This window comes from Dreissena polymorpha, chromosome 6 (assembly GCF_020536995.1).
Source record: "Dreissena polymorpha isolate Duluth1 chromosome 6, UMN_Dpol_1.0, whole genome shotgun sequence".
Taxonomy (NCBI): Eukaryota; Metazoa; Mollusca; class Bivalvia; order Myida; family Dreissenidae; genus Dreissena; species Dreissena polymorpha.
In genome coordinates, this window is record NC_068360.1 from 7,721,394 (window position 1) to 7,741,607 (window position 20,214).

Consider the following 20,214-nt stretch of genomic DNA (forward strand, 5'->3'; position numbering starts at 1 on the left):
CCTGGTCATTTGCGTATGAACAGGCTTGTTGAGAAGCTGCGCGTTGGCCGCATATTTCATAAGACCCACTTGCATATTGCTGTTCATTACTTTTTCAGTGAAGGCAAGGTGGTTAGTTATTATCCCCGCCATAAGCCGAGTGATATTGTTTTTGCGTTGTCCGTCCGTCCGTCTTTCCGTCCGTCCGTCCGGAACAATATCTTGGAAGTGCTTTGGCGGATTTCATTGAAACTAAGAAGGAGTATATATATGGATAAGAGGATAATGCACGCCAAATGGCACTGTACACCATCTGTTATTAACGGATTTATGACCCTTTGTATCTTGAAAGAAAAAAGCTTTTTAATATAAGCTTAGAGCTTTATCTCCATTAACACATGAGCATGAGCCATGAAACTTGGCACAGTTCTTCTCAATAATCTAGGGATGCTTCACATTCAACACCCATAATCCTAGGGGCTAAGGTCAAGGTCACATTTTGAGGTTAGAGGGCGTTGTTCATCCGTCCAGAAAACTTTTGTGTTCAGAAGCATTTTGGCGGGGGATATCAATTCAACGAATTTGCTTGTCAACATAGTATGCTCAACATTTTTTACTATTGATAGAGTTATGTCAGATAAAGCGCCTGAAAGTGTATGCAATGTACAAGGCGGACGATTATTGAGCGATACACATAATTTATAGTCCGTGCATTTTTACATTTTTATGTAAATATATTAAGTATTGGAATGAAACACGAGATTACCGCTACATACACAGTTCGCCTTAGACCTCACTAAAAGGAAGGGGAAGTAAAATTTTAATATACCCAAAACTCCGTGTTAATTCAATTCTTTAAAAAGAATAAATTCGGCAGAAAAAACGAAAGTATACAAATCCCAAGAGTAAGCTGTTTAGAACAGCAGGCAGTAGAATGACGGAATAAAGATGAACAGCAGGCAGTAGAATGGTGGAATAAAGATGAACAGCAGGCAGTAGAATGGCGGAATAAAGATGAACAGCAGGCAGTAGAATGGCAGAATAAAGATGAACAGCAGGCAGTAGAATGGCGGAATAAAGATGAACAGCAGGCAGTAGAATGGCAGAATAAAGATGAACAGCAGGCAGTAGAATGGCGGAATAAAGATAAACAGCAGGCAGTAGAATGGCGGAATAAAGATGAACAGCAGGCAGTAGAATGGCGGAATAAAGATGAACAGCAGGCAGTAGAATGGCGGAATAAAGATGAACAGCAGGCAGTAGAATGGCGGAATAAAGATGAACAGCAGGCAGTAGAATGGCGGAATAAAGATGAACAGCAGGCAGTAGAATGGCGGAATAAAGATGAACAGCAGGCAGTAAAATGGCGGAATAAAGATGAACAGCAGGCAGTATAATGGCGGAATAAAGATGAACAGCAGGCAGTAGAATGTCGAAATAATGATGAACAGCAGGCAGTAGAATGGCGGGATAAAGATGAACAGCAGGCAGTAGAATGGCGGAATAAAGATGAACAGCAGACAGTAGAATGGCGGAATAAAGAGGAACAGCAGGCAGTAGAATGGCGGAATAAAGATACACGACTAGATTCTATAGAGAAGACGTATCTTAAACATAAAAGTTAAATGAATTTATGATAAGTTTGTGTAAGTGTAGAGCTATTCTTCTGTTATATCTGTATTAAGAAATTTGATTTAGCTGAAGTAAATATTTTGAAGACGTTTTTCTGCTTTCCTCTCTTAAACTAACTAGTGTGATTAAGTCTTCATTATTGGCATACACATTATCATGGCTGCTTTGAAGGTCGCTAACACGAGAATACGTCATAACGATAAAAAGGCGACCCATGTCATATAACCGTCAGAATGATAAAAAGGGAAACAATGTAAGGATAGTCACATTGGCGCCTTTTTTTCCCGCGGCGGATATATTTATCGTTTTAATGTTTTTTCGTGTTGGCGACCTTCTTCAAACCCGCCAACAGGCCAGAACGATACGGAAAAAAAAACAGCCACCATAGTCCCACCTGACAGCGTCTTCGGGGACATCTGATTGTGACATAACTCGTACAAGAAAACACTAATAAAACGGTATCATTAAATTTGATGTGAAAAACTCGACAGTGTGCACATATATTATATCAGTTTTAAATGGCGGTTTAATGTTCTATTACAGAGCTCAATAGAGGTCGGCGGATCCCGACAATCAACGTTGATTCCCGCCCCGCCGGCGTCGGCGTTTGGCGATGACGACGAGGACTATAGACGCGTTACCAAGCAACAACATGACGCCGAAGTGGCGCGAGAAAAGCCGGGAAAACGCGAGTCGGGGACAAAGTTTGGCACTGCCACTCTCTCAAAGGCATCAAAGGGATTTGAAGAAATGGTATTTAAAATATTCTCTAGTTATTGAATAAACGGGTTTGTTTGTATAAATACCTAGACAGAAATCAGTGTAAGACATTAAAATATTGAAGACTTTATCGCGATTGGGCTTTAAACATGAATTTTTCTATAACTATAAATAATGATTCAGCCCAGAACAAAGATTCCTGACTGAATTTGTCTTCATCCAGTTTCCGAAACTTTAAATGAAAAAAAAGTAACTTATGAAAACTTTAATACCAGTACATCTATCAGCGAATAACGTTAACGAATTCACACTTTTTTCAGTCATTTAGATATAAAATGAACGTTTGTGACCAAATGAAATACACTGACACTCTGTATGTTGGTAGCAAGCCGTTCTGGAAATGGAGCGCAAAAGCTCTATTCTCAATCCCGACGATGAACAAAATGGCGGCGATGGTTCTTCGGAGAACTCCGCTGACCAATCAACGGGCGACTCTGATGAGTCTGCGTACTCGTCGAACGGAAGTTGGAAAACATTTGCGCAAACGAAATTCCATGGCAAGACTTCACACAGCTATTGCTGCGCACCTCTTCAACACCCGTTGCTGCCAAAACGCGACCGGGCTGATCATTTGGTAAAATTCAAGTCGTAACAAATTGCACTTTACTGAAAGGAAAATACTGGCATCAACAGTATGTGTCAGTTCCATGAAAACTCTGTATAATCATTGTTCCCATGATTTCTCAAATCTGTAAACAATACCTGAACACATTTACAAAAGCTTTTGCTGTGATCACTATGTGAACCGTGTTCTGTGAAAACGGGACCTCATGCATGTGCGTATAATGTCGTCCCAGATTAGCATGTGCAATCCGCTGCTATGGTATTTTAGTTTAAAGAAAGACGCTATTTAGCGTAAATCCAATTCAGACGGAATGTGTCGTCCATGATTAGCATTTGCGGACTGCACAGGCTTATCAGCGGCGATACTTTACGCATATGAATTAAGTCACGTTTGCCTAGAGTGAGGCTCATATTTAGTTTCGTCTGGTATGAAAAAAGGAATTCAAAAGAGACCAATACAATATCACATAGATGAAATATAACCTTGAGTATCCGCTATACATTTCTTTGATTTATAATATCTTTTACAGACTAGGAACATCGAAAAGGATTCATCAAATGAGAAGCATTTTAAGTACCTATACACGTTCAAGTTTCATGGATTTTGTGGCGATATGGCTTGTGCCTGCTGCATAAATAAGGACATACTCATTTTTGAAAACCGCCTCATAACATACAAACGTTTGCTCAGATATTTGCGACAAAGTGTACATTAGGCGTTAAACTGCATCAAACAAACTATACGCGCTAGTTTATGACAAGACCATGTTTTTCCCTACCACAGGCCGCCCTAGCGTCATGGGTGACCCTGCTGCGAATCATGGGCGACCTGCCAGAAACCGAATATGGGGAGTCGTTCACTATAGCTGGGGTGAGTACATGAGCGACGATTGGTCGTCTGTGTTTATTAAACGTTGCGTTGGTTTTATAATTGACAAATCTTAAAATTAGGCATTGTGTTGCACTGCTTTTTTGGCCTCGGATTTAGAGTTGATCGGTAGGCGTTCTACATATAATCAGTCAATTTTTTTTATAACTTTTCAATATACAAATTTTTGAGTAAAACACGGTCATACGTACAAACGTATACCTGGGGTTGTAAGATCACCGGAGAGCGTTTGTCCGGGATATTAAAGTTATGGGCAAGCTTCAGTCCTCTCCCATTTAATGTGATGAGTGTGCGAATGTCCGGGTGATCTCTTGTCCTTGATTACTGTCAATGCCATCACCTATACAATCACAACTTGTACCGTTCTGCCTCTTTGAATACAATATACTAGTACATTGTATAACTTTTGTGGTAATACCTTATATACATCTGTAGAGATGTTTATATTTTTAAGTATCATAAGTCGCTTAATTGGACCATATTATCGAGCATATCCATACCTAATTTTTGTACTTGTTCCACTCATGTCCATTATTGAAACGTTTTAGGACGATCCAGTAGTGTTACAGGAAATTCCAATAGAATTCACTCAGGTATTATTCGTGCTTACAATTTGTGCGATTTCTCACTATTAATAAAACAGAGCATATAAAGGAGGTCAAATTTGCTTGTAAAGACCTATTGCTCACAACGAACTACTTATAGTTCATATTTATGTACTTCAGTTATTAATAAAACCAACTAATTCAAAGGCATGTTTGTGTAACTTTCGCATTTTTGATAGGTTAATCCATATTGTTACCACAATTTGCGGATTAACATTTTGTTATCAAAATGGGTATTTTCTTTCTTTTTATTTTCTTAAGGCGTGTAGGCTTATGGCTTATATCGAAACACCATTAATTATTTTATCGGGATAGTGAAATAAATGCAACACGACAATTACAGAATTTGAATAGCAAATTCCTTACTTCTTCTTTTCCATTCTTCAATTTGTTATTTGTTCTAAACTCGGTAGACAACCGCTTATAAGAGCTTACATATGCTTGCAGAGCATGTCTGCATATCTAGCAAAAAGAGTTCCTTTAACACTTCCACAAAGCGTTGATTCAATTGTATTGATGTCCTCCTGAAATATGTTCGGGTTACGAAAATCTTATTTGGAACCCGTCGTAACGTGCATGGTCACAATTTACCGATTGGTATTACAGTTATTTAATAAAAAATATAAAAAGGCTTTGCAACGTGGTAAAGTGCCCCATATTCCACAGCATATCTTGTTTTGTATTCATAAACGTTGAACTTTCCTTTTGGTGCAACTGTATTCTAACACTGCATGATCTCAATTTTTTATATCTTAAATATGAAACTTTACCTTTTTTTTCCTGAAAATTCTACCAATTATAGAAATTAAACATCTCTGATTTCGTTTAATTCAACTATTTATTATCATAACAGTGTGTTACACTCTACTGATATTTTAATTTCATTGTATGTGAACTTTCCGTATATACATGTATCTAATTGTCAAAAATGATGTACACATTATGTCTCAAAATGTCTATTTAACTTGTTTGCTACCACGAAAGACTTTTTTATACATAAGTTTTAGCTGTTTAACCCAGCTTTTCACCTTAGATGACCTTGGTAAGCGTCCAATAAAATTTGAATAAGATCACAATATACTAAATAGTTTCCCTATATAATTCAATGTAAAAGCGACAACTGTGAGCGAAAATAAATGCAACATTTTGCACATAGAGACCCCCATAACCATACCTTTTCTTAAAGGTCATTCTAAGCGGAATCGATTTATGCAATAAAAAAGATATGTCATGTTCAAACCAAAAAAAGAACTTGACGCTAATCAAAATCGACTGTTTTTGCAACTTTTTTTCGGCCGTTTCTTAGTAGAATGTAACCTTTTTCAGTGCAATGCTTTACTTAAGTCTCCAAGTTATTCATATTCCAGGGATTCGGTCGTGAACACCTATTTATGCCCTACCATTATCTCCGAAAGATAAAACCCGAACAATAGTTTAAGATGTAAAACATGCCTTCGGGTCAACTATGATATTTTTTTAGAGAGTACAGCGCCTACATGAAACGAGTATTTAGTATATTGTAACCATAAACGTTACCGCCAGTAGTTCCGAGTAAATGCGTGCGCTTATCGCATTTGTTAAAAATTCAAAACTTCTCTAAATAGAACACGTGCAATATAAACAAAGTTACCCCATTTACATGTACATAAGCAGGTAATTCAATTAACTTTCTATTTTGTGAATGATTGGGTTAGCACAATTCCAATTCAGCTTGGGCTTTTATGAAAAGTGTTACAGCAGTGCGTTTTACAACGATGTTTAATGCGTGTTCAGCGTCAAACGATTTTATCACTAATAAAAAGGCTCAATGGATAACACAGTTTATATTTAGCGGATTGTTAGCGCCGGGCCTTTGAACTTAAAGGTTATGATCTCATACATATTAATACGTACCATATTGAATTGTGAGCACTAGTATATTAAAACCATGTAAGAATTGGTGTTCCGTATCCTGATATTCGTTTTGACGAACATATTTTGTTTTCTAAATTGGCCTTTAAACATGTTTTAAACAAGCCGTAGTTCCAGCCGTGAAATAGTTACCCCACTTTTACTGCGCTGCATTCCATCCCGCAAGATATCAAGGTCAGTTCGCGGTCAGTAAAAATATTGTTATATATCGCTATCGCGTTAACTACGTGAACTGTGATTTTATTTTTACGGTAAATATTTTAACTGAAGATATTCGTCCATATTAATATGGAATGGCAATAATAGATTATTAACGTCTGTTCGACAATTCTATGATAAATACTATTTTTGTTAATTTAATGAGAATTATTCCACCATATTGACCAATTTGTTAAGCATGATCGCAATGAATCCCGATAATATTAATAATTGAATCAAATAACAATGTCCGGCAAACCACAAAACAGGTCTGTTCTACGAACGCGCCTAAACATATTTTAACCCTTTGCATGCTGGGATATTTGTCGTCTGCTAAAATGTCGTCTGCTGAATTTCTAAAATCATCATTTTCTTCCATTTTTGTCAAAGACCACTATCAGAATAGCAAACAGTTTGGATCCAGATGAGACGCCACGTTTTGTGGCGTCTCATCTGGATCCAAACTGTTTGCAAAGGCCTTCAAAATTCGGTTCCAGCGCTCAAAGGGTTAAATATGTAGGTTTGATTCGCGTGTGGCCTGGCGACTTACCTGTTTTTATTTAATTTACATTCTTCTTCGGTATTTTTGTTTTGCATATTTTAATATATGATAAACAATATCAAATCATACGAAATAAGCCACGAAATCTGGCGCAATATCCCGTAATTGATGTGAAGCAACCTAAACTGCGCAGAAAAAGGCATTCGTAATATTTGATCTCATTGATGATCACATTGTGTTTTGTGTGTAATTGTTCAATTGTATAATTGTTGTATTATTATACAATTTTTAAACCTTAGAAATAAAGTTTTCTTCTACATTTATAAATTCATTTACCCTCAGTTACATAAAAACGGATTTTTTTATCAAGAAGTTTGGTGATATATAATGAATTAAAAACAATAATTACATTTGAAAGCTTAAAGCCGGTTTTTAAGTTCTCAGCTACGCACCACTTAAATGATATGAAACTACTGTGTTTGTTTTGCTCAATGCATTTCATTTAAAGTGACGGTTAGAGAAATTACTTTCCTGATTATGTTACCGGCGTCTCATTATTACCAACGGTATATTGAATTATTTTGCTGTCTGTAGTGTCATGTTACAGGGTGCATAATCAACGGGGTTTCCCGGGTTTTACACACATGCTGGACATAATATAAACACACCGTTTAGAACTTTAATTTTGCAAATATCTTAAGTTATTGAAATACATTTGCAAAAAAACTTAGTGCATAAAAGACAGTTTTTCTTGCAGTTTGTACCGATATCTTAAGGTATATGAATAAATCATTGAATACGTCTGAAATCGATATCAAAATTTCACGTTGCGTGAAGCATAACCGTGTATAATGAATGCAGTAGATACCGAACTTTTGTACAAGAACACAGTCTTATTAAATAAAGTAGGGATGGGACCGAATATCCGAATATTCGAATATTCGAAAATCGGCCGAATATTCGAATCCAAAATTAATATTCGAATATTCTATTTTTATGCAAAGATACTTCCAAAAAAGTTATAAGTACATGTACAAAGTCGCAGTGTGGGTTTCCATTATAAGTCAATGCTTTGATTACAGCGTCCACCAATGAACGAGATGATAATTGGCAGACGGGATGGTATAAGGAGTGGGACCAATCGTCGATTTACTATCAATTCATAGTTATAAAATGTACAAACTATTTTCTGACAATCAGTCGAAAATGACAGTAAATTTATGTAAAACATTTACGTATATGACAAACATTAAAAATATTGTGTTTTGACAGGTTTTTTAACCTCAGCGGTCAATTGTATACACAGTGGTTAATAGTAACTTAATTAACGCAGTTATTTACATGGGTATGCTACCGCAAGATAAGTGTATTTATATAAACGATGGTTACTTCGTTGTCACCTAACCATTGAAATTTGTTAACTTACCACAGTAAAATTACCAATAATGCAACCCTGAAAATGACGTCGTTTTCGCGCAATTTGTCAGACGAACATTGTCCAATATGGCCTCTGCCTCTGTCACAAAAGAAATAAGAGAAAAACGGACTAAACCCTTTAGTGACCGAGAGGTGAACGTTTTTAAGAACTTAATGAGAGAAATCCTTCATAAACTCAAAGCAATCAAAGCGACCACTCGTTACATAATAAGGAATGGACACCATACTCGTTGTAGTCAGAAACTTGGTACAAAACATTATTTAAAACCCCATTAACACTCAAAATCAAAGAATATTTCGTAAAATATTTCGTAAAATAAAGTTGACTCATACAAAATCATTGTTCCTTAAAGCAATGTCCAAAATGTGAACGCTAGATGTGGTCTGGTAACATAGATTTAACAAGATACATTGTTACCAGACCACATCTAGCGTTGAAATTATGGCTTTTATATACGGAACACCTATTTTGTATTGGTTAACTTTATTTTAAGAAATAATTAACGAAATATTCGTTGATTTTGAGTGTTAATGGGGCTTTAGAAGGATCTGTCTGATTATGATGTTTACGCATTGAATCGCAAAACACATTAATTTATCGGGATGATATAACGATTGTGGTTAGTCTACATTAGCGACACGGTAATTCACATGGACCGAAGTAGATTGCAACGAAGCAATACAACGAAACGAACACATAATTTTTAAAATATGTTGTCACAAGATTTATTTTCGAATCCCGGGTGAATACAGTTTCATGCTTTTGTACATAATTTCACGTACTTTATGATCTAATCCCGGCTGAATAAGTTTTGAAGCAATTAAAGTGTGCGTTTTGCAACACTGCATTTGCAAGATAAAATCTATATTTGAAATATGAAATGAGTAAAATAGACATAAAATAATTCTTTGGAACGTTTAAATAGCTCATATGTATTCAATGTTCATGCCATTAAGCATTACATATTGGGGACTTAAAATTATTCGTTTCAAGTTACCGAATTAATAAACGTAACATCACTAAAATTATGTTTCAATTAAGCTTTATTTAATTTAATTCTTACATAGTTGATAAGTCTACTTATTGCTTTGTTCACTTAGCTTACTGTGCCTTATGCATATTGAAGAGTACAGAAAACAGAACATTGATTAAGCTATGAAAAGGCTGATTTTTCTCGCGATTGGTTAGCCTTAAATCTTAAATGCAGTTTAAAAGAGCTGTCTACCCCTAACATTCCGGTAATGTTGCACTCGAGAAGAAGAAGTTGGTTGTCAATAGGGGGCAATACAGGGATTAGTGATGGTAACTTTTAGCCAGACAGGGCTTGAATAGCGAATTTTATTGTGAATTTATAGAACGTTTTAACGAATAACTGGACAAATCGTCTCATATCGGGACGCCGGAACAATCACCAAACTGGCGGGACTGTCCCGTCGAGATCTGGCATGTATGATTTAATTCCGTTATCCATATATCAAATCAATGATTATCTAATCAGAATTTAGTTTCTCAAATCTAAACCAATTAAATCGTTCTAAAATGGTCCAGAAGAAATAGCGAAACCAAAAGCATAAATAGTATCGATAGAAAGTATAGAAAGTAATCCAGATCAATTATAAGTATTGAAATAAATTAGAATTACTGTAATTTATTTTATACTTTCCGGTGGTTTATAGAGAAATATCAGTGAATTAAAACTGATAATTTCACTGTTTCAAACAATGAAAATTATCAGTGAAAATTATCGATAATTTTCACTGTTTATGTTAAATGACGTCATTTTTTGGACGAAATGACGTCATTTTCCCAACGTAATTCTTTAGTTAAACTCTTTAACAATGTATATAAACTGTGAAATAAAGCATAAAATAAAAAGAAAATTTGTTGGGTTCGGTGGATTATCGATTTTAATTCACTCGTGATCATATAAAATGTATATTTTCACTCGTGGCTGCGCCACTCGTGAAAATATTATTTTCTATGATCACTTGTGAATTAAAATCGATAATCCACCGAATCCAACAAATATCCTCTATGTGTTTTCCTGAAATATCTTACATCTAATGAAACTAAACAGTATTTATTTAAAAAAGAGCATAATAATCAATGATCTTTAAAAAACCCCAACTCTATCCTGTTTTTCAAAACTGCACATAAGATACGCATTATAGTGGAATTTGTGGCAATCAGGAATAGTAATTTGCTTCGGACGGTAATATATTCCGACATTTTAATATACGGTTTAAAAATCGAATATTCGAATATATTCGAATAATGACAATCGAATATTCGAAAATCGTTTCCAGTATTCGTTCCCATCCCTAAATTAAAGTAATTTTGATGTATCTCACAATGCCATAAGGAGCATAAAATCTGTCTTTTCTGCCCTAGTTGAAATTCTTATGAGAAATTGGGTTAAAACGTATTTTGAAAAAAGCACCACTCACCGGCGTGTTTACATCAATTAACGTTTAAACACCTCAAAGTCACGTGATCCTGCACCCTGGTTAGGCATTTGGTCATTGCCTTAAAATTGTGTGTCTCTCGTCGTGATGTCTGTTGAGTTTAATTTTCCATTTTTCCCCAATAGTTTATTATAATTAAAAAAATATTTAATAGGATTTCAACACCTCTTTAATGCGAATTTTAAAAATCGAATCCACGCATTGTTTTATTGCTGTTCAATTTACAATGACATGTGCTTTTACTTTCGTCTTCAGCAAACTATCAACGTTGTTCAGCGCGTGCGAGACAACTTCCTCCGGAAGTACACGAAGAAAGACATAGACGATGCATACAAAAAATACTCCGATCTGGTAATGTGCATCAGTTTAGATGCTTTTGTATCAGTCAGGATACATTCAAAATTTGAGCCAGTGCATCGGTAACATGGGTACACGTAACAACTTAATTGAATAATTCTGCTCGCTGTATTTATGAAAATGAAAGATGGTATTCTAGGTTCCGCCTACAATTTAATGATCAATATTCACGCCGATTTGTCGTTCTTTGCTCTCACATACAATCTCTGTCATCCAAGAAAATCCAACCAGATATGGTAGGACTTTATTTTATTGGTTTAAGTGTTATTTTAACAAAAGTATTATTTTCTTTTACATTAAAAAAGTGTATAAGTTAAGGGTTCATACAAAATAGTTACCTTAATTAAAAAAGTAAAAATAACAACGGTAATATTATTGCACCACGTGGCTAAGCTATCATCAGGTGGTTGGTTATGAAGGCAGGGATTTTATCCAGCTATGCTGGTTTCTGTCAAATCTCTGCGCGGAGGTTGTTTACTGATATGATCCTTATATCCCGGTAATTGCCTGCCGCAATAAAAACTAATGTAATTTTGAACGTAAATCTACATATTAGCTATATCAGCAACATACATCTACTTGAAATGCAATTCCACACAATTTATTAACAAGCTACGTTAAAACATTTACTCGGGTATATCTCGTGTCTCTTACAATCCACCCGTGTATGGTTGCACAGTTCCGGGACCCTGTGGCGAGCGAGGTGACCAGCGCACCTTTCCTGCAGGACAACAGGGAGTCCATGCTGGAGAAGGTCCAATATATCACATCTATGGGTATCTACAAGGCCGACCTCAGGTAAGGGAAATGTGTTCTGAGAAAATTGGGCTTTATGCATGTGCGTAAAGTGTCGTTCAAGATTAGCCGGTGCAGTTCGCACAGGCTAATCAGGGACGACACTTTCCGCTTTTATGGTATTTTTCGTTGAAAGGAAGTCCCTTCTTACCGAAAATCTTGTTAAGGCGGAAAGTGACGTCCCTGATTAGCCTGTGCGGACTGCAGAGGCTAATCTGGGACGACATTTCACGTACATGCATTATGCCCAGTTTTTTTCACAACGCGACTCAAATATATAACATAATCATACATTCCATCCTACAATACATACATTGGACGTGATCAACTAGAATATAAAATCTATATGGCATCTCGTCTCACAATACTTCGTACCCACGAGAGTTCCTAGAATGTAAAACCTATATGAGGTCGGGTTTAACATGGGTAATATACATGTATATTAGATTGTGGAGGCTGAATAGCGTCTTAATCTCGCGAGATTTTGTAGGGACGAGATTTACTGTCAGGTGTGCAAGCAGCTGACCAACAACCCTTCCCGGAACAGCTCCATACGCGGCTGGGTGATGCTCTACATATTCGCCGGAAGCTTCCTGCCGTCGGAACGGGTAAACACGCCGGCGTTTTGTTTTTCGTTTGTTCGTATTTGTAGAAAATATAAAGATAACACAATATATAAAGTCTTGAATTCATACGGGTTTTCATATTTTTATTGTAGAGTATATAAAGAGAACACAATATACATTTTCTTGAATTCACACGGTTTTCATATTTTCGTATTTGTAGAATATACAATGAGATAACAAGATATATGGAGGCTTGAATTCATACATAAAAAAGTATTTGACAAGAAAGGAAATTACATAAAAAAGTATTTGACAAGAAAGGTGCTCTTGCCAGGGGTGCTAAATTTTGTGCTGGGCCGCTCCATTTTTGGGAAATCTTAGATGACATTTTTTTTAAGTCTTCGAAGACCAAGAATAGGCAAATATAACAAATGTTATATACCTGATCATACGATAATTTGAGTACCGGAAATGAAAGCCCTGGCAGGCTGTGGTTTCTGTCTTTCTTAATTTTTAACAATATTATTACTTTTCAGTGTGTCCCATCATTGTAATATTCATATATTATACTTCTCTAAATTTTCATTGAATATACGTGTTGCGATTGCAGTTCGCCCCGGTGCTGCTTGCGATGCTGCGTGACGGCCCCACGGAACAAGCCCAGCGCGTGGAGAGACATCTAAGGCGGGCCTTCCGGACGGGAACCAGGGGACAGCCGCCCAGCTGGCTGGAATTCCAGGTTTCCTTTTGAGCCTCGTTCTTGGAAAACTGGGCTTAATGCATTTGCGTAAAGTGTCATCTCATATTAGCCTGTGTAGTCTGCACAGACTCAACAGGGACAACACTTTCTGCCTACACTGGATATTTTGTTTAGAAGAGACCTCCTTTAACCCTTGGCATGCTGGGAAATTTGTCGTCTGCTAAAATGTTGTTTGCTAATTTTCTAAAATTAGCATTTTCTTCGATTTTTTTTTCAAAGAATACTATCAGAATAGCAAACAGTTTTGATCCTGATGAGACGCCACGTTCTGTGGCGTCTCATCTGGATCCAAACTGATTGCACAGGCCTTCAAAATTCGGTTCCCGCACTGAAAGAGTTAAACGAAAAAAATCCATAAATCGTACATAGTCGTCACTTAATAGCCTGTGAACACTGCACATGTAAATGTAGGAGGACACACGTACATGCATGAAGTCCAGTTTGAACGCAACAGGGCTAATATGTTCTTGATCTGCGTGTTCGCGTAGTGACCCCATCCTCATAACATTACGTTTGATCAATGGAACTTCCGCTTTCTAAATTTGCAGGAAGTTAAAGTATACGACCTGTTAATGACTTTATTTCTTTGATTATCATTTAAATTGCACAAGGATGTCTTCTTAATTAAATATAGAGTTTACAAAGTTGTTATCGTTGGTGTTATTTTCGGTCATTTGTTGATGACTTGTAGTTATGATTAAAGAATCACAAGTTCACTAATTTATTCAATTTATTCGCGCCTACCGGTATCTAGAGTACACCTTTCGGAGAAGTAACGTAACTGAGAGCCTTACAAGTGTTTACTGCTATTTCTAATTCCTTATACAATATTAACCATTAATTTCCCACCAGGCGGCCAAGAACGCCAAGCCGGTGTTACTTCCGGTGATTCTGATGAACTCTGCGCGTCTGCTGGTGGAGGCTGACTCCGCCACCACCGTTGGCGAGCTTTGTGCGCAGATCAGTCACGTGATCGGGCTGGAGGATCGCAGCGGTTTCTCCATCTACATCACCCTTGGCTCCCGAGTACGTAGAGGGCCGTTGATAAATACTTTTGGGGGAAGCATTTAAGTTGTAAGACGCCAGGAGCATTTGGGTACATAGGAAGTATTTGATACTTGTTTTTGGGCAAGTATCCAAGGGATAAGACGCCAGACGCCTAATTTATTCGGAGACACGACTCATATCTTACGCCATATGTCATTTTATACCATGTTTTAGGTTTTTAGGTTCACTAATTTGCGAGTTTAATAAGGCATTATTCAAACAGTCACGGTATCGGAATAAGTGTTGTTTTTTACTTTCTTTAAACATATTCATAAATACCAACACTTGTTTTATGGCTCGACATCACTTTATGTCGACGACGTTATGTAGCGAAAACAGAAAATTATCCGATTTGTAGGTAAAATTATATGCCCTCACACGTTCTTTTTTTAACACGTTTTAAGTGGTGTTGATTGTCTTATCTTGACCAACATCTCTTTTCTTTCAGATCGCCTGCCTTGGTCACGGCATGCACCGCATAATGGACGCCATTTCTGAGTGCGAGACCCACACGCGCGAACAGGGATTGCGCGAGAGCAGCAGCGCCTGGCGCCTCTACTTCCGGCGGGAGTTTTTCACTCCTTGGTACGAGCCCGGAAATGACGTGACGGCATCGGAACTCACGTATCGCCAGATCATGAGAGGCGTGTCGGTGGGAGAGTATAAGTGCGATAAGGTAAAGTATAGTCGCGATTCAATATTCTCACATAATTTATCAATATTTTAATTTGGCGTTTTAAAAATGATTTGTGCTAAAATTGTCTCTAAACTGAATAATATACGATAGTTTGAAGGCATTACTAATACAAAAAAGTTTTTTGTAAGAAATGCAATATCAAACCAAGAAGCTGATAAAAGCTTGTACAACGTTCACAACTATTTTATTTCAAATTTAACAATCGTAAATCAAAATTCTCAATTAATCTGTGTCAGCCAGAAATGTTTATCAGGTTAGTTAACTCGATATGGCGTTAACCATCCAGGCCAGCATTTAGCAGTCGATATTTTAACCATCATATTGTTCCTGTCAATTTATATACATTCAGACTATAACAGTTTTACTACCAATGGGGTATTAATTATATTGAAGAGATGTAAACATCCCGCACATTCAATGATCCTCGCTCTGGAAAAATCTTAGTTAATGCAAATGTCTCAAGTGTCGTCCCAGATTAGCCTGTGCAGGCCTGAAATGGTAACACGGACGACACTTTCCGCTCTTATGGATTCTGACGTTAAAAGGAAGTACATGTATCTTCACAACGACAATGCAGTCTAGGCGGAAAGTGTCGTCACTGATTTGCCTTTGCGCACTCTACATGCTTATCGGGGAAAATACATGTTATGCTCTTTCATTAAATCACGTTTTCCTAGAGCGTGGCTCCAAGATAAGTGTTTTTAATTGAAGACAATTGAAGATACTGGCGAAAACTGATGTAAAGATGTAATGCAATTTACAAACTTTGACAACGACAACATATCAGACGCTTATTTACAGGAGGAAGTTTTGGTACTCATGGCCGCCCAGAAATACTTCATTGACAACGACGGTGACGTCGATTCGACAAAGATAGAAGAGTTCGTAAAATCATGGCTTCCGAAAGAACATCTCTCCGCGCACGAGCCATCGTATTGGGTCGAAAAAGTCAAGAAAGAGATTGAAAACGATTTTCTTAAAGAGAAACCGAATTTGGTCTCGCTCAAATCAGATATTGTGACCTTTGCAATGAACAAGTGGTATAACCTGTTTTCGCGATTTTACGACGTGGACAAAGTTGTCGGTCCAAGTGGTTCTTGGACGAATGTGATTATTGGGATTAACTGTAAGGGATACAATATAATGGACGAGCAGGAGAACGTGAAAGTGCATTTGTCGTTTATAGAGATTACACGTATAAGCAAAGGGAGGTAAGATAATGTGCAGTTTATAATATATATCTTTAAAGGACTACATTCAAAGAGTACTCATTTAAAGGAATTGCTACTATTAATTATACTTATAACCGTATACATATTTTGCCATCATCCGCGGTTCATTTGTTACCTATACATTTGTTATTCTTAATGCGCACCCCAAGGACATCGAGTACAATCAATTAGACTCAATTATTTAATGTGTTTAGCCATTACTCACTTTTGAACGTTGAACCCTTAACTCTTTGCTTGAGATCATCAAACACGGAATAAGTGTTAGCCCGTCGTCGCAATCAAGTTTATATCAACATGATTTAAAGGGACTTGGTCAAAGATATATATATATATATAGGTAATATATTAAAAATAGTAAAGAAAACTCTACATCAAAATCACGCTTAGAACGTAGACTAATACTCAACATACAATTTAGTTCAGAAATAATCGTCATTTGAAATTGAATAAGTAATATCTTGTTATTGAAATGTTTCTGTTATTTTTGTTAAATATTGTTACAAAACGTTAATCAGTTTTTAAAGAAGCAAATGCGTTTACAAATTGAGCAGTTCAGACGGGCGAGTGGTTTATGCAGTAGCCTTCTATTCTAAAGGACCCTGCTTCGAGCTTGAACGGGTTCAAACTGTGTTTCCTTTTTTCATTATTTGATTATAAATTGTGTAGTTCAAACACAAAGCGTTTATAATTCGCACCAACTTTTGCTTCAAGATGGCCCTGATTTGAATCCGGGGTACGGCATTATTTTGAATCAACTTTTTTTACTTGCTATTGTATAAGGTTAAGACTATGTAAAACGATATATATGATTTCGTTACCATATTTTATCACCGTTTTCAAAATGCGAAAATCTTTTAAAAATCTAAGTCATTTAAAACGACAGCCATTATCTCTTTTCTGTGACATCACATTTTATCGTTGTGACGTCACTTCAGGCACACGGTGTCGGTGACCACGGTGCAGGGTGACGAGTACACGGTGACCTCTATCCATACGGAGGACCTTTTTGACCTCCTGTCCACATGTCAGACGGGCTTGAGGAGGAGGTCGAAGTACGGCATCGTCGTGCACGACGCCTCGCATTTCGGTGAGTGTTTGAAAATAAAGGAGTGCCTCGCTCTGGGAAAACTGGGCTTAAAGCATGTGCATAAAGTGACGTACCAGAGTAGACTGTGCAGTCCACAGATGCTAATCAGGGACGACAATTTCTGCTTTTATGTATATTTTCGTTTAAATGAAGTTACTCTTAAAAAGAACTCCAGTGGAGGCGGAAAGTGTCGTCCCTGATTAACCTTTTGGACTGAATATGCTAATCTGGGACGAAACTTAATGCACATGCAGTAAGTCCAGTTTTACTTAAAACGGTGCTCGAATTTATCAGAAAGAATTTCCCAACCCAAACAATAGACATCGGACATTGGACATTTACGAATAAATATCCTGAAGTCCGGTATCATTTCCGAAACTGGCGGTCCTCGTATCAGACAAAAATAGATATGTTAAACTTTGTTTTGGTTGGAAATGAAAACTTAACTTCGAATCTGTAAACACATACTGACTTGTATAGGTTTGTTTTATTTCGATGGATGGTTTTACGATAAAATAGTACAGTTCATTGCCAGTCGAACCAAATTGCCATATGTGTTGTTGACAGAACAAACTCTAAGTGCTATTCTCTAAACAAATCACATCCTGAAAAAGTTACGTGACGAAGGCGAACCATGGCAGTTTTACATTGGTTAATGACGTTTACTGGTTTGAATTATTGTTATGATTGTAAAGCGAACGCCTGAAACGATACGAACTTCCCATCTTCATTGACCTTGTCAACATATTATGAGAAAGTCAGCATTTCAAACGGTGTTAAAAGTTTTACCGAGTACAATAGAGAGGGTTCAATATTGCTGTTTAAAACAAGAGTTCATGATGGCATTGGACTGCCTCACGAACACCACATACACTTCGCTTATGTAAATTTTGTATCTGGATAATCCATAAAATTTGACAAAATTATAGAGCGCTTGTATTTCATTTCATCGGTAATTTGGAGTCGTACAGCTTTGGAAGCCGATTAATTCAAGAGAGAATGACACTGGTAACGCGTTAAATTTCGATCTCGAAAGAATAAGGGTTTGGGTCGCGGCGACGGCTAAACACGGAATCTACTTTTAATTGATATTATGTTAATATTTTAGACTTTTGATAATATTTGAAATTTTGTCAGTCTATTGTTTATTCACAGTAATTTCAAACAGTGAAGAAATTATGGTAATAAGTTTACGAATGAAAGATTATATCCTTTCTTGTCTTTATTTATATTTCAATAGTAAAGATTATTTAAAATATTTAAATAGCGTCAGATAGTTATTTTATGACAAATAAAACAGAACAGAATAGTTTATTTTTTGACTTAAGCATGTGAAGCTCATCGTCATTAACATACATATAAATAAAAGATGATATACTTTCTTCGTTTTATTTGCATTTTCAATAGTTTAGATTATTTTAAATATTTAAATAGCGTCAGTAAATTGCTCCATGACAAATGGAAGAGGATATACTTTCTTGTTCGTATTGATATTTTAATTATTTAAGATTTAAGATTATTAAAACTATTAAAGTCACGTCAGTCAATTCTTAATGACACTTTAACACAGTTTGTAAAGAAGTCCAACAATGAGAGACAATATGTGTCTTGTTTTGAGAAAACTGGGCATAATACATGTGCGTAAAGTGTCGTCCCAGATAAGCCTGTGCAGTCCGCACAGGCTAATCAGGGACGACACTTTCCGCGTTTATGATATTTTTGGTTTAAATGAAGTCTCTTCTTTGCAAAAATCCAATTTAGGCGGAAAGTGTCGTCCCTGATTAGCCTGTGCGGACTGCACAGGCTAATCTGGGACGACACTTTACGCACATGTATTATGCCCAGTTTTCTCAGAACGCGACTTATATCTATTCTTCAGAGAGTGCAATAGGTTTCGGGCTCGTCAAGGGTGACCTGGTGCGGTTCGACCTCCCGTTCGAGGAGTTCGGTGAGGCCGACGTGTACCGGGGCATCGTCATGAGGAACGGCAAACACGGCAACATACCCCGTGATGTCATCTACGTGCTGCCCACCACGGAGGAACCACCAGCTAATGTCATGGTCAGCAAACATAATATAATTGTGTCTTGATGTGGGGAAAAACGGGGCTTAATGCAAGGGCGACACGTTCTGTTTGTTTTGTATTTTTCGTTTAAATTAAGTATTTTCTTAGCGAAAATCCAGTTCTGGCGGAAAGTGTCGTCCCTGATTTGCTTGTGGGGACTGCACATTCTTATCAGGGACGACACTTTGTGCACATGAATTAAACCCCATTTTCCCACAGCGAGGCTCAATTAAATTTTAGAAAGGTTTGAACAGGAGACGTTTGTGCTTAGACATGTTAAGCATTTACACCGTTTTTGTATATAAATGTATACGTATACAACTCTGTAATCGTATTACTCAACTATTTCAGGGAATGTTGACTTTGCAACTGAAGAAAGAGTGGTCCAACGTGTCCTCAGCCCCAAGCAAAACGCCCGGAATGGAAGGACACACCCTGCAGGCGTATGCCAAATTACACTTTAGGTGCGTATGGGAGCAGAGATTTAATGTTGAATACATGGTATACGAGTGGATTTTTGTCATTCTTTTTAAAAAGTATCCATATTTTATTTGGTTACAAACTTGTTTGAAAACTAAAAAACATATATGAACAAGTATAAATACTAATTTAGTATGTAAGTTTCAAATTAAATGCATTTGCAAA

At 36.8% G+C, this 20,214-nt stretch overlaps 1 protein-coding gene across 5 annotated transcripts in view; it reads left to right on the plus strand.

The window, feature by feature from the left end:
• The window catches only part of LOC127834819 (myosin-VIIa-like), a 46,124-nt gene that overhangs the window by 12,080 nt on the left and 13,830 nt on the right, over positions 1-20,214 (plus strand). For 4 of the 5 annotated variants that reach the window (XM_052360877.1, XM_052360880.1, XM_052360879.1 and 1 more), the window contains exons 3-16: positions 2,155-2,364; positions 2,717-2,965; positions 3,740-3,826; positions 4,393-4,437; positions 11,219-11,314; positions 12,000-12,118; positions 12,606-12,723; positions 13,292-13,420; positions 14,294-14,467; positions 14,937-15,164; positions 15,987-16,396; positions 17,353-17,504; positions 19,384-19,565; positions 19,921-20,033. In XM_052360877.1, coding sequence (XP_052216837.1) covers positions 2,155-2,364; positions 2,717-2,965; positions 3,740-3,826; positions 4,393-4,437; positions 11,219-11,314; positions 12,000-12,118; positions 12,606-12,723; positions 13,292-13,420; positions 14,294-14,467; positions 14,937-15,164; positions 15,987-16,396; positions 17,353-17,504; positions 19,384-19,565; positions 19,921-20,033 — 2,312 coding nt within the window. The remainder of the gene's footprint in view (positions 1-2,154; positions 2,365-2,716; positions 2,966-3,739; positions 3,827-4,392; positions 4,438-11,218; positions 11,315-11,999; positions 12,119-12,605; positions 12,724-13,291; positions 13,421-14,293; positions 14,468-14,936; positions 15,165-15,986; positions 16,397-17,352; positions 17,505-19,383; positions 19,566-19,920; positions 20,034-20,214) is intronic. The other variant, XM_052360881.1, reaches the window with a different exon arrangement.